The sequence below is a fragment of the Pavona decussata genome, unplaced genomic scaffold (assembly GCF_977016875.1).
Source record: "Pavona decussata unplaced genomic scaffold, jaPavDecu1.1 SCAFFOLD_396, whole genome shotgun sequence".
NCBI lineage: Eukaryota > Metazoa > Cnidaria > Anthozoa > Scleractinia > Agariciidae > Pavona > Pavona decussata.
The window spans coordinates 1-15,561 of NW_028145767.1; the positions used below are offsets into that span (position 1 = coordinate 1).

Sequence of the window (15,561 nt, forward strand, 5' to 3'; positions counted from 1 at the left end):
TAGCCTCCCACGCAGTCGTTTTTAGGGGACTCGTATTACCTCCTCCCCACAAACACCTGCTTACCCAAGCGCCACATTCCTTTCCCATTGTTTTACTCCTCAAGCACCCTAGCCAATCACCATCGAGGCATTGTCCAATGTATCAAATCAAATTCCTGGTTACAACGGCCGCCTCCGTTTCCCGCGAGCTTTGTACAGTCTCTGGTACAGTCTTGAGAGATGCGGGAGTTAAGTTAAAATGTACATATATTTTTTCACTTCTGGAATGGCTGGTTATGGCTGAAACGCCAAAACAAATATCGAATGCGAATAAAAGCGCTTCTTGCGCGACGTTTTGACACCGTTAACTGCTGGGAGAGTCAAAATTTTCGGGAAAGTGTAGTCGATCTTCCCCGCCTGATCAAGTTGACAGTCGATGAAGATATCACCTCTTACGTTACTCTACGTTACTCTGGAGCAGATTTGTTCGTTTGGATGAAGTGCTTCGAGAGACTAACTCGATTCAAGGGAAGATCTGCAGTATTTATCAGTCTATTGAAGACTATTAAACGGAAAGTTAAACGACAAAGAGCCGATCAACTTGTGGTCCTTGTGGAAAATGTCAGCTCATGTCGTACATGCCCCCGAACAAATTGCAATAATAAAGCGAGTTTCAACTGCAAAATCTTTAGAGTTTACCGACATATCGGGTAATATTTCGGTTTCCTCCACACCGACAAGGTCGACAAGATTGAAGGCAAAGCAATAAATATTAAAGCGACTTTGCGTAACCATTCGGCAAATTGACGAAAATATCGCTATTTCCCGTCACGAATTCTAATTCTTTGATTGCAGTCCGTTGATAGAAATTTAAACTAGAAATTTTGAACGTAGGGCACACAATACTCAAAGCTCACGTAAGCTCGGTAAAGTTCTGTCTCTGCCGTGATGTTTTTACTGTTCGAGACCGCGAGAGGCGTTCTGAGGTCAAGGTCAACCTTCCAGATTTTAGAAGGTTCGCTGTGATTGGCTTAGCGGCGGAAAGGAATGTGGCGCTTGGGTAAGCAGGCGTTTGTGGGGAGGAGGTAATTCGAGTCCCCTAAAAACGACTGCGTGGGAGGCTAGTGATCAGCAGGAATTGTGATGGAAAGTTCACGGATATCAGTTACTGGGTTGCCTGATGGAACAACAAAATCTGATCTTACGATTTACTTTCAATCGGAAAGATGTTCCGGAGGTGGTGACGTGAAAGAAGTTGGCAACATCGATCGTGGACAAGTGAAAATCACTTTCAAAGACGCGCAAGGTGCGTATGTATATACCTCTGTTTATTTGTAATGTTAAATCCATAGGCTAGAGATACAGTTGGAGGTATCTATCTAATTTTGTTACCCATGCTAGGGTAATTACTAACAAGTTAACTACGGATGACTACAACTAAACATTTGCTATTCATGCCACACTAAGTGAAGCTTTGGTTACATTTGCCAGGGGGAGTGCTACTCGCTACTATCGGATTCGAAACAGAGGGCTTTATGGAAATTCCCAGGAGCAATCCAATTGAACGGGTGTGCTGTTGGAGAAAAACACCAAATGTACTTCGTGAAAATACGATAAAATGAATCAAAACTGATTATCTTGGTGTCAGACAGCAAGTATCTTACAGTAACTGATTATCGATGTTTGAGCCATATTCACATCATTCTCAATTGAATTAAGTCCTTTTACACAGGAAATACCGCTTGTTTTTATTATTTTATACTAAGATAGCAAGAAAAAGCAATGATATCCGCGGCAATCGTTGAAAGCATGGCTTAAAAGCGAAATCCAAACTAACGTATCCTATTAATATGCGGAAGAATACGTAACACCACCAATTTTACTTTGAACGTCTGGCAGCTCACAGTTAACGAAACCTATCGCCAACCAGGAAAGCAAAAGAACAACAAACTGTAATCCTCGTATTTTCTTACACAATGATCATTATGAAAACTGACTTGTACGCGATTAAAGAGGGAAGATAATTATACACAATCTTCGTGAATTTTCCAAAAAACCTCGGCTTGCGAGCTTCCGAAGCAGCTTGCAATGTACATACACCTCAACAGCCTTACTAAAATAAATATAATTATACAAATTTTCAAAAATTTAAGGTGGCGCTGAGCCCCCTTCAGGGACTTTTTTTTTTAACTTTGCAAAAAGTTGTTTCTGAAAATGATAACAGTTCCATAACAACAAATGGGTGTCACCAGGCTCTTTTTTTAGTTCAAATTACTTAAAGCTAAATTAAGGCCTGTTTTAGCAGCTCTACATGTTGGAGCTATGATCACCTATAAAGTCGATAAAGTAGCTATAACTTGTTTAGCAATAATTAACCATTTGTTTGATACCATCATTGTAGTACCCATTGATAAAGAGTGGTAGTAATTATGGATGAAGTTATAACTGAAGTGTTAGTGCTGGAAACCGTTATGAGCATAGCTGCAGCGCTTCTTTGGAGTCCCGCCTTTTTACTGGGTGATGTTCAAGTATACTTCCCCAACCATTTAACAACACCACTGTGACAGTCGCGCAAGGTTCGTGCAAATGAATACCTTAGCGAAGGTATTTCAACAAAAGTTATGTGTATAGTTGTTACTTTATTACAAAAATATCTACGTAAAACTCAGTCCAAATATTACTCGGCTTTTAACTTTAGCTTTACTGTTGACTCGCTGATCTTGTTTTTCGTCCCTATTCTTACTTACGAAGTTCATTGACTCATTGTCAATCGTAATTTAACTAAGTAAACCTAAGTTCTCTTGAAAAAAGAATCGGCTTTTATATAATTTTTATTCTCCTCCATTCCACACTCCTCAGTGTCATTTCAAACCTACGCGAGCACTTTCCTCTTTCTAGTGTAACAAATACCTTAATGTGTTACCATCGAACGCTGAACTGGGTTTAAACGTTAAACAACTGATCTCCGAGTGGTAGTCCATTCTGACCACGCGGAGAAAAACTACGACATATATGCAAAACAAACTCATTGGTAGCAAAAATTTCCAGGATGGCGCAGAACTGATTTTCTTCAGTTATTCAGCAGATTCCTTTAGCAGCCAGCTCTTCTTTGACTCGTTGCAGGTAGTCCGGGTCGGGATATCCAAATCTACAAATAAGAATACAATCACAGTTCAAACTCTCTAATACATACACCGAAGAGATGGACCTAAGACGAACTTCATATGAGACGGACTAAACTGAGCGAATTAAGTTCACGATGAGTTTAGTTGATCGACGTTTGACTCAACAGCATTCGTCCGATTCAGTTTGGATCAACCAACACGTTCTATCAGTCTGATTTAGACGGATAGGACGTGTGAAGATCGACTAAGGAACAAACGTCGATCTTTTCATGAATCGAACTTAATGAAAAAATCCCTCTGAAATCCCCTCGACCGAAAGATTCATTTTTTTTTCGCTCCGAATTTGGTTCGACGAATTATGTTCGACGTTTGACCCAACGGTCGAGCTTTACCCATTTGGGTCGACCCAAATTGCAATTAAGTTCGTCTCATGCGAAGATCGACGTTTGAATCGCTTCTTAGTTTCCGTAATAAAGGAGTCCTTATCACCTTCTTTCGGTGTCTTTGTTTGACGTGTGTGTGTGTGCGCGTTTTTTTTTTTTTAGTCGATTGACAGCAATTCCAAGGAGTTTTAGTGTTCCATTATTTTTTTTTTCTATATATAAGCTCTGTGGAACTAACATATTTGCTGATAATGGATAAAAAATTTATGTATCACAAGCAATAACTATATTTCATGTTTTTTCGAAGAAATCGAATAAATGCCACACTCTAACAAACACCACACAAAAGAAAACATAAACTCACTGGTTGTTAATCAACGACTTAGGTGATTCCCATATAAGTAAGGTGGAATGAGTGAAAATCAATGAATCAGGATAACAGTTTACACTAAACTGTTTAAGCATCAATATTAAAATGTTAAATAAGTTCTGTTCATTTTTTACCCCTTCGAATGGGATTTTTGCGAATGGGATTTGGGGTCAACTTTGGGCTGTAAAATGGGATTTGGAAAAACAATTGGCTGATAAATGGGATTTGAATATGGTATTTAAAATCACTCTACATAGCCTGTAAGCTAATTCTTAGTCAATTCGGCCTGTCCATTAAAAGGTTAGAAACACGTCTAATGTCCGCTTACAGTCAATCCACATCACGTGTGACCAGTATTTTTGAAATTTTAACGGAGTTGTTAAAATTTACATGTCCGTTTTGCATATCGCCAACTAGATTTCAGAGTTCTCGCAGAAATTTCCCTAGTTTATTGACCGTATAAAGCTGTGAATTTTCTTTACATTACAGTATTAAATATTTCAAGAACAATTGTTTCCCAACAAATGAGTATTTTGAATAATTTTTTTAGTCAATGCGTTCTTTTCGGAAAGATTTTCAGAGAAGTGTTCAAGATTCCATTCAAATGCTGAACATAACAAAGAGGAATTCGAATGTCCATTTCATTCTCGGAAATACTGGTCAAGCGTGACGAAGACTGACTATAAGTCTCGCTTGATGACTTCATTTTTAGCATCTCTGGCTGTCATCACCGAAAAAAAGTGTCCGCATAAAACAAGCCACGTTTCTATGAATTTGTTCTCTTCGGATGAAGATTTTTCGTGCAGTAGCAGTGTTAGAGATGGTTCGTATTATAGTTGTTCTGTTTTTCATATAATGATAGAATAGAATTTTACCCATTAGGTTCTACCGACATGAGATTCCAGAGAGGGGTGCTGTGTTGCGAGCAACATTTAAAGAGATCAATTTTGATTGCCAACAGCCAAGCTTGTTTGCGAGAGTGCTTTAGTAAAACCTTAAAACATAACACAAACTCACTTTGTTTTGGGATAAAAATTTGGCCATTGTTAATGGCCGCTTTTAATTGAAAAGTACAAAACTTAAACTAATATTTGACAAACGGTGAGGTAACAATAAGGTATTAAAAGCTCTAGCAAAGGTGAGGGCCAGAAAAAGGCAAACTACACAATTAAATACAATAATTACACGGGCGGAAGACGGGGATGGGTGTGGGTTGATTGCTTGATTTTCTTGAAATCTGAAGTTTAAGGCTTGCAGACTGAGAGGGCGAACTAATGGATACGCCCTCTTATAAAGGGTCTTTGGCTAACTATGAAAGCGAGGCTAAGTATTTTTACTGTGAGTGAACATTTGGCCAAAAGCCTCGTGATGTTGCGAAAAGGTTGTTGTCCGGAGAGTCTCGTGATAATCATACGATGGTGATCTGTTTAAGTAAAGATCCAAGGTTCAAACGAGGAACCATGAGCCATTGTCTCACAACCAACTCACCCCTGTCCCCTGTGACAAACCTAATAGAGAAGGCACCCGGGAGGAAGACATAAAAGCTTTTATTTGGTCGAAATAAAATCCATTTTTGTTACCATACGCACGCAATAGTCTAGGAAACTTCGAGGTACAGTGTAGTTTTTTTGCCCACATAAGTTCATTCATAAAATGTTCAAAACAGCGGCAATGTGACCAGAAGATGAGTATGTATTAATTCCCGTTATGTAACGGAGCAGAAACACCTTTAATTATTTGCTGTCGGCTGATCCATCTTAATCCATACTTAATTTAGGTTGTTACCCGATAAACACACTATATTCTTTTCATTAAAGTTTCAAATTGAATTCGGTGCTCTTCGATTATATCTACTGCACCAATACATGTTTCCCGTCGTTTTGAATTGGCATCTATTTTGATTCCGTTAATAGTAGTAAGAAGAAGCGTTCTCAGAACAACGAAACACTTGCAACAACAACTGCTTCCGCGATACCCCACAGTATCGTATCTGAAGAAAAAATAAGAAAATAAGTGGGTAAAACTAGCTCTTCCGCAGTGCTTAGAAAGTAAAACTACCTCTTCAACAGGCCGACATGTACATGTGCAGTCCCGCAGTCGAAAAATAGTAAGGATTGAGTGTGTAATACAAGAGCTTCCAAGTCCCGCAGGCGATGAATATTAAATTTTGCGACGATCTTGTGCAATGTGGCGGCAAGCAATTTTTAAGCCCTATAATTGACGTACTGTTTCGTTTGCTGAGCTGCCCTAAACCAAGGAGATTGTAGCACCTACCTTAGAAAAATTTATTTATTTATTTGTTTTGTTTGTCTGTTTGTTTGTTTGTTTGTTTATTGATTCATTCATTCATTCATTCATTCATTCATTCATTCATTCATTCATTCATTTATTTATTTATTTATTTATTTATTTATTTATTTATTTATTTATTTATTCTCATTGTGTCCGATTGCACCTGTTCCTGTTTTTCGTTATGTGCGGCCATTTTTGCGTGTAACACAAGTGTTGACCACTGGACAGAGCGGCATTCTCATAAGTCTATGGTGATGCCCCTAAATTAGTTAGACGATTCTGGCAGGCGGCTTTAACAAAACTTCAATTTCTAACGCGATCGCTTCTCCATTTTGAGATCAAAGTTTAAGACTGCAAGGTGGAATCTTATTCTTTCATTCTCCAGGCACATTCCCATGGAAACAGCCAGTCACTTGTTTATCAGAAATAATTAGTATGTTGTACTAATGAAGAAAAATGTTTGCTGCTGTTTTCAATGTGACAGCTCTAAACAACATGTCAAGTATCTTCTGCTTCTGCTTGTATAAACTTAGGCTAAACAACCAAATAGTGACTACTGCTCCTTCAAGAATGAATTAGTTCATTGCGGCTTCAGTTTTTTTTTTCTTTTATCAACTACTGAAAACTAAGTGCTTTACTAACTTCAAATCATCAGAAAGCACATCCGCAGGCTTTCTCTTTTCTGCACCAATTTCTTTGTCCTTGATTTTTCTTTTCGCTGCCCCTCATGCGATCACTATTTAGGCACTCCACTGAACAACAAATGTAGGAACACATTACACCCAGAGCTCTTTAGGCTCATAAGAGGGTCATCAAGAACTTTGAATTATTGAGCTATAATGCTAACCAAACTGGCAAACAAAAAGAGGCAGATTAAAATCCCTCTAATTTCAGGTAGCTACACGTAACCATGTTTTAAAATTGCGTTGGCGTTAGGTTGGATACATTAGAGAGACTTGGCTTCGCGTTTACGGCTACCGCCAAACGGGAAACGTCAAGCCATTGTTTGTTCTAAAATGCATAAACTTGTGTTTCTCGTACACACTTCTCTCTTTTTCGTGTTTGTTCGATAGCTGCCGCCGACTGGGTGGAGAAAAGCTTCATTGTTTTTCATCAAAGAGAAAATTTCAGCCTGGCGTTTGCCATTTGCCGTAAACGCGATGCTAAATCTCTGTATTGAAAGGAGATTGCCGGCAACAGCAAAGGTTCCAACACGGTCAACACGAATAACTATATTATTTTAGAGGAGAATAGGAAAGAAATCTGGGATCGAAAAACATTGAATGGCTGTCTTCAGTCAGTCTGATTAGTTTTAGGGGCCAATATGTGATGTTTGGAAACATTCACGGGCTCCAGATGTCAAGTGTTACTGTTTGTGAATCGGTTCTGATCTCGTAATTCGTGACGTGAATTGCGAGCCGCAAGTATCGCACGCATATTCGATCTTCCTTAAGTGGGAAAGAGTTTGAATCAGAGCTTGAAACTTGGAACAAATAAAGTTCTTTTCTTCGTCTTTTGAGATATGAGATTTAATTTAGAGAAAATTACATACCAGAAACACTTTTATTTTAATGAAAATTGGCATTGATTTCGAGGCCATTTTGAGTAGTGTACACAAATCTGCATGCTTAAGAAAGCAGCCAGCGAGTTTGGAATGTGAGATGGTTGGTCTAGGTTTGTGTAAAGTTTCAAGTTCATTGGGTCATTATACATCGTGAACGGGGCTTCGTCCTTTGACCTAAATTTTCGCGGTTTCCATCGGCCCGTGAACGCACCTAGGCCGCATTTCAAACTATTGCAATTTTCGCAAAAAATAAAATACCTTGGAACTTTAAAATATGATTTTCGAAAGTAGTTAATCCAAGGGTATCTTCAGACGAAATATCAGAAATTCGACCAAGGGGTCGCTGAAATGCAGTTCTCGATTCTTACCAGCAGCCGCTGAAAAACCTTTCAGCCGCTCTTAAGTAACGAAGCCGGGACATGAATAACAATGCGCACGTACCAAAAAGAACAAAGTCAACTACGGGGGTTCAAGACGCCACGATTGCAGTGTTCATCATTGACCAAGTTTACTAGGGTGCGGAATAAGCACCGCACAGATATTAAGACTTGCGTCTTGACCAGGGACTTTATTCAAAGGTTATCAGTACACATATTCAATCAGTACTATATGAAAATGTTATGAGCTACGGCCCACATAATAAAACCAGCCAGAAACAGAAAACGATTAACAATACAAAGATAAAAAATACCACTGGCAATGGTATCTAAAAGTGGTTTTTTTTAAAAAAAACAATGCAAGAAGCGCTTGCTTGCTTGCACGCCAGAGTGCCAGATCGAGTGCGCACAAAAGCCACCGAAATAGTATAACGTGTAGCACGAATGTTTGCGGTTCGAGATGACAGAAAATCCTGCTGGAAACTAATTTTTACGATTCTCTGTTCAAGCAGCAGAACATTTAAGTGGAAGAAACCTTAATACTTTCAACTTTTATTGTACGGTTTGTTGAAAAACAGTTCACTCTACCTACATATTAGAGATTGATATCACTAAAATACCTTGGGCGTAAAGGGACTGAACAACAGCAAAACAAAACAAAAAACCTACCCCTACCATGCACAACAAAACACTCTTTCATTAATACGGTTTAATAATACAGACTACCGTATGTATCTAAGCTCTGGTTGCTTTTTCCGATGGAAAATCATGTTAATGTCCTTGTTTGAGTCCAATGTATATCGCCCCAGTGGCACAAGTCAAATGAAAGAGAAGTTTTCAATTTGACTGCCGGAAGGGACTTAATTTTTGTGGCGTTTTATTTTGAGGGTTTTTTTTTTCTGCGGAAACTAATATTTGCGGATCGAGTTCAATCCTCAAAATACACGGTAGGTACTTGCAATTGTAGATCTCCTCTCAAAGGGGGTGTGTCATTGCTTATGGAAGTCTTGTGACTTTTCTGCAATATGGGTTGCTCTTATTATTGTTGGTGCAGTGTGTGCAGTATTTTGGCAGAGAAAAATAAAGATTGTGTGAAATAGATTTACATTGGCTATTTAACTTAGTGTGGGTTGCTTTTAAAAATCCAAACATTTAGCAGCTTTGAATTGATGCATCCGGTTTGGTAACTGACCCAGTCCACAACGAAGCTTGAATAAGAAAAAATTGAGTTGTCAACATATTGCTAACAGTAGGTCGAGACGCCTCCTTTCATACCCACTCTCTCTCTCTCTCTCTCTCTCTCTCTCTCTCTCTCTCTCTCTCTCTCTCTCTCTCTCTCTCTCTCTCTCTCTCTCTCTCTCTCTCTCTCTCTCTCTCTCTCTCTCTCTCTCTCTCTCTCTCTCTCTCTCCCAGTATTTAGAATTAAAGTGATCACATACTACGAACTTCGAATTCCTCTCAATAAAGATTACCTCTTCAACCGAAAGAACAACTATAATAACCGTAAAAGGGTCAGTACGTTTTAACTGAGCCCAAAAGTTCAAACTTTTTAATATCTGAGTCATCAATATTCTCGAAAGGTTTGCATTATAACATAACAGGTTTGACTAACACTACTGTACTTTATCTTCCAATAGATTAAGCAACATTATTATGTCAAACCTATGTCACCCATTTCCTTTATAAAAAAAAATATCCTAATCTTAACACTAACAATATCACTCGAAAACTCAAGAGGAACAAGTGTGATTAAAAGTAACCTATATACTATACACTGTTCAAATACATGAAACAAGCTTGTCATCACGTAGGAATTGCAGTTACCGCATCGAGAAACATATTCTCTGATCAGCGGATTCCTTTTGCGGCCAACTCTTCTTTAACTCGCCGTAGGTAGTCTGGGTCGGGATATCCAAACCTTCAATTCAAGAGGGAAACATTAAAATGCTGCAGCCTTACTGATTATATCAAGAGTGTATAATTTACAACCCACCTTAGCTTTCCACTCTTAGTTGTTGTTGTTGTCAGTTAATAAACGCACCGGATTAACAGTTTCAGTTAACTTACGAGGCCTTTATTCAAGTATAAAGTATACAGTCGAATCTTCCTTTGCGACCACCTCTCGTAAGTGACCAACTCTCATTAGCGACCACTTTTCCAAAATACCAAAAGTTTCCAAGTCAAATCACTATAGATGGAACCTCTCGTAGGCGACCACCTCTCGTAAGCGACCACTTTTAGAGATGATTGTTTAAAGTTTTCAATTGTTTTGGACCTCTCGTAGACGACCACTCGACACACAATCTGCTGTATCTCTCACGGGCGGAAATTGAAAAATGTGTCGCTGTAACATATTGGCCACATCATTACAGCGGACGCCGTAAATCTCATAGTCGGAGCTACCTGAAGTGTTTCCCGATATAGCTTAGCATTAAAAACAATTAATAAAATACACTTGCACTATACTTCACACTGAAATAAACTTTAATCATATTGCATTCCTTTTAGGAAAAAAAACTCTTTTATCTTTCTGCTTATGTTCCGTTCACTGAAAAATTTAGACAGTGCCACCTGGAGTAATAAGGGAGTAAAGTTTCTTTCACAAGAATCATCACCCTAGAGCCTAAGATTTCATATTGGACGCATGTTGTCATGATGTCAAATGACGTTTACCGCGCCTACAACATTGTAATGTAGTATCGTTGAAACGGTTAAGTGTCATTGTCTGAGAAAGTGTTCCAGGGGCCAAAAATTGTGGTCAACCGATTTGGCTGAAACTTGGCACAGAAGTTGGTTACCATGAGATATTTGAAAAGCCAATTTGGCTCACTTCTCTGACTTTAAGTTTTAGAGTTTCAGGGGGGGTCTCATTTTTTGCCCTTTGAGCACAAAAAATCCAGCCTTTCAGGGGTCATTTTGAAAGTGCCATAAAACCCAACTGGTAAATTGTGCTGCCAAATGAATTTGATCATGAATATTACTATAATAGAGCTTTCATTTCATGCATGTAACTTTGCCCTCAAGGTATTGGACAGAGAGGAGCCTGGGGCTAGAGTTAAGCCAAAATTAATGTCAAAATTACAACTCAAAATTGCCATTTTTCAAAAAATCAGTGTATCTACCTGCCTTCTTGCATAACATCCGTACCTAAACCGTTATTTACTTTAGTGACCCAACTATCAAAATCAGTTGAGAAAAATTTGGCTTATCACGGTTTGTTGAATTTTTTTCACAAACACTCCTTGCCTCTATAAGGTCATGCAAAATGGAATTTTGAGCATAAGTCATGCCATAAACAAACCAAATTGTTGACATGAAGCCCTTATTCTGTATTTGGTCAGTGAAAATGAATTGCTAAAGCCAAATCAGTTTAATTGTTTAGAAATACTCTGATTCTTACCTTACAATTGCTCTTAAAGGCCTTTGATTAGCACAACAAATACCCTGATTTAGCAAAACAAGGTTTAGTTTGTACTTTGAAAACCTAGTACCCATCAAACAGCACAAATGATGAAGGCCTAACCTCGATATAACGATCTTTCTAGACGATGCTTGAATTTTTCATTGATTAATATTCAGTTCCAAGTCATAATTCTTCTCTGTTGCTCCAAGCATGGAAAGTCTCTATATTTTGTCAGGCCTGATTTTTATTATGGTTACAAGATAAAGTTAGCTTAACGAAAACGTTCGTTAGCATATAATCTATGTCTGTTAACAGCCTGAACAGTTCTTGTAAATACCCACCAGTAAAGGAGCATGGCCATGCATACATGGATATATAAACTTACGTAGAGATATACGAGCTGCAGTTTATAGCTGTGCCGATGTGACCCGTTACTTCAGAGTCCTCTAGCGCGGAGTAAATGAAACCATCCGTCAAGAAGGAATGCACAGTTAGGAGAGCTCGATAGTAAAACAAAAAACCTGTGTTGCTAAATACAATAACAAACGAGGCCAGGGCATTGAGATAATGCAAAATCAACTGGCCCGCCATTTTGGACATAGGAGAGAGTGGGGACTGGACCGAGGTTACGTTCTTCTTCCGTTTCACGGCTATGTTTTATCAGGAGTGAGAAATTCAAGGGTAATTTCACGATGGCACTTTGTTCCTTTGGAGGGGTAAGGGATAAGTGCGGTGCCACCGCATGGGCTTCGCACGAAACAGGAATGGTTCCTTTATTATCCTGCGAGAATGATATGACTGAATGGTTGAAGGAAAAGTACAAGGGGTCAGGTGCATCTGGGGCAAGAGGAAGACCTGGTCATACTTAAGCAGCAGGTGATTCAAAATATCTGTTAGGCATCATACACGTGCACAAATGGCTTTTATTGCGATCAAGTGGACTCTTTTCTGTTGAAGAGAGACCACGATATTTTACGATATTGTCGTCTCAAATTTTTTGTTTATGACTGATTGAAGATTTCCCGAGGTAATTTACTTGATTCTTGCGATGAGAAACAAAAATTCAACAAATTGTTCACAAGAAGGGCAAAGTGGTTGACTGAAAACCCTAACTTTGAAAGGTAAGAGCGCAGTTATTTTATCGCAACGATCTCTATGACCAAAAACAACGATAAGAATAACTTGAAGTTGAAGGCTGTTTTTCGTCTACTCGCTCTGTTTGTTTACATTCAGCATTACCTGTTCAGACGCTTATCATGCAATCACAATTCGAGCGTGAAACCCTACCGGTTTCCTATATTTGCCAGTTTCGTCTAAGAAGAGAGAACTTGAAAAATCTTTGCAAACATGCTGCATCGAAGCTTTTCGATGAAATTGACATTTTGAGCGAGAAAATGTCTTGTTTCACGGATAACTTTCTTGGTAACAAAAACTATTCGGATACATTTTTTAATTACTTATAATTAGTTTTTTTAGTATGTAGATAGAGGCGGTATAATTTTAGGAATCTTACTCCCAGTTTAAAACCTATCTCAGATTTATCGTTGTATTCTGAGCTCAACTAATCGATTAAACATTTTTTTCTACAAGAATAGATGAATCACGATAAAAAGAAACTACATTCGATTTTGAGACGGTATTACGACTTGATAATGACACCATGACATACGTACAGAATGTTTTCCCGTATATGGACTCTCTGCTTAATTCGCATCGTTAAGAAGTCCTTATATTGTCTCAAAATCTGCTGATTTGTTATGAGATTTGCTTGAAAGATTTGCTTCGATGCAGCATGTTTGCAAAGATTTTTCAAGTTCTCTTATCTTGGACGAAACTGGCAAATGTAGGATTGCGTGATAAGCGTCTGAACAGGTAAAGCTGAATGTAAACAAACAGAGCGAGCAGACGAAAAACAGCCTTCAACTTCAAGTTATTCTTATCGTTGTTTTCGGTCATAGAGATTGTTGCGATAAAATAACTGCGCTCTTACCTTCCAAAGTTAGGGTTTTAGTCAACCCCTTTGCCCTTCCTATGAACAATTTGTTGAATGTTTGTTTCATCATCGCAAGAATCAAGTAAATTACCTCGGGAAATCTTCAATCAGTCATAAACAAACAATTTGAGACGACAATATCGTAAAATATCGTGGTCTCTCTTCAACAGAAAAGAGTCCACTGGATCGCAATAAAAGCCATTTGTGCGCGTGTATGATGCCTAACAGATATTTTGAATCACCTGCTGCTTTAGTATGACCAGGTCCTCCTCTTGCCCCAGATGCACCTGACCCCTTGTACTTTTCCTTCAACCATTCAGTCATATCATTCTCGCAGGATAATAAAGGAACCATTCCTGTTTCGTGCGGAGTCCATGCGGTGGCACCGCACTGATCACTTACCCCTCCAAAGGAACAAAGTGCCATCGTGAAATTACCCTTGAATTTCTTACTCCTGATAAAACATAGCCGCGAAACAGAAGAACGTAACCTCGGTCCAGTCCCCACTCTCTCCTATGTCCAAAATGGCGGGCCAGTTGATTTTGCATCATCTCAATGCCCTGGCCTCGTTTGGTTATTGTATTTAGCAACACAAGTTTTTTGTTTTACCTACGAGCTCTCCTAACTGTGCATTCCTTCTTGACGGATGGTTTCATTTACTCCGCGCTAGAGGACTCTGAAGTAACGGGTCACATCGGCACTGCTATATACTGCAGCTCGTGTATCTCTACGTAAGGTTATATATCTATGTATGCATAGCCATGCTCCTTTACTGGTGGGTATTTACAATAACTGTTCAGGCTGTTAACAGACATAGATTATATGCTAACGAACGTTTTCGTCAAGCTAACTTTATCTTGTAATCATAATAAAAATCAGGCCTGACAAAATATAGAGACTTTCCATGCTTGGAGCAACAGAGAAGAATTATGACTTGGAACTGAATATTAATCACTGAAAAATTCAAGCATCGTCTAGAAAGATCGTTATATCGAGGTTAGGCCTTCATCATTTGTGCTGTTTGATGGGTACTAGGTTTTCAAAGTACAAACTAAACCTTGTTTTGCTAAATCAGGGTATTTGTTGTGCTAATCAAAGGCCTTTAAGAGCAATTGTAAGGTAAGAATCAGAGTATTTCTAAACAATTAAACTGATTTGGCTTTAGCAATTCATTTTCACTGACCAAATACAGAATAAGGGCTTCATGTCAACAATTTGGTTTGTTTATGGCGTGATTTATGCTCAAAATTCCATTTTGCATGACCTTATAGAGGCATGGAGTGTTTGTGAAAAAAATTCAACAAACCGTGATAAGCCAAATTTTTCTCAACTGATTTTGATACTTGGGTCACTAAAGTAAATAACGGTTTAGGTACGGATGTTATGCAAGAAGGCAGGTAGATACACTGATTTTTTGAAAAATGGCAATTTTGAGTTGTAATTTTGACATTAATTTTGGCTTAACTCTAGCCCCAGGCTCCTCTCTGTCCAATACCTTGAGGGCAAAGTTACATGCATGAAATGAAAGCTCTATTATAGTAATATTCATGGTCAAATTCATTTGGCAGCACAATTTACCAGTTGGGTTTTATGGCACTTTCAAAATGACCCCCGAAAGGCTGTATTTTTTGTGCTCAAAGGGCAAAAAATGAGACCCCCCCTGAAACTCTAAAACTTAAAGTCAGAGAAGTGAGCCAAATTGGCTTTTCAAATATCTCATGGTAACCAACTTCTGTGCCAAGTTTCAGCCAAATCGGTTGACCACAATTTTTGGCCCCTGGAACACTTTCTCAGACAATGACACTTAAGTCGCGGATTTCGGGAATCATTCTCGCACATGCTTCATATAAGGAGGCTTGGGACCCTTTTTCCGGCCTGAAGTGATTCTTTTCAAATCAAAATTTCTCACAGAACACACTCCCTTGATTTCCATCAGACTACATCACCTGTTTCATCCTATATTGAAATTGTATGTTATTGCTGGTTACCAAGCTCCAATTTGACCAAAACAAAACAAATTCAAACCTCTACATTTTAGATAACGTTGTTTAACACGAAATGGAATCCTCTAGGAT

At 38.6% G+C, this 15,561-nt stretch overlaps 2 protein-coding genes and 1 long non-coding RNA gene across 4 annotated transcripts in view; 1 reads left to right on the forward strand and 2 right to left on the reverse strand.

Annotated features, from left to right (window-relative positions):
* Positions 1 to 1,431: 1,431 nt before the first annotated feature.
* The window catches only part of LOC146451108 (uncharacterized), an 86,951-nt gene continuing 72,821 nt past the window's right edge, over positions 1,432 to 15,561 (reverse strand). The window contains exon 8 of the transcript XR_014860092.1: positions 1,432 to 2,492. The gene's annotated coding sequence lies outside the window, so the exon portion shown is untranslated. The remainder of the gene's footprint in view (positions 2,493 to 15,561) is intronic.
* The window catches only part of LOC146451109 (uncharacterized), a 30,189-nt gene continuing 23,070 nt past the window's right edge, over positions 8,443 to 15,561 (reverse strand). For both annotated transcript variants that reach the window (XM_085099544.1, XM_085099543.1), the window contains exon 6: positions 8,443 to 10,008. In XM_085099544.1, the coding sequence (XP_084955670.1) occupies positions 9,939 to 10,008 (70 nt within the window). In that variant the 3' untranslated portion in view covers positions 8,443 to 9,938. The remainder of the gene's footprint in view (positions 10,009 to 15,561) is intronic.
* On the forward strand, positions 10,018 to 15,504 carry LOC146451110 (uncharacterized). Its single transcript, XR_014860097.1, has 2 exons — positions 10,018 to 10,791; positions 15,281 to 15,504. It is a non-coding gene; the product is annotated as an uncharacterized LOC146451110 (long non-coding RNA).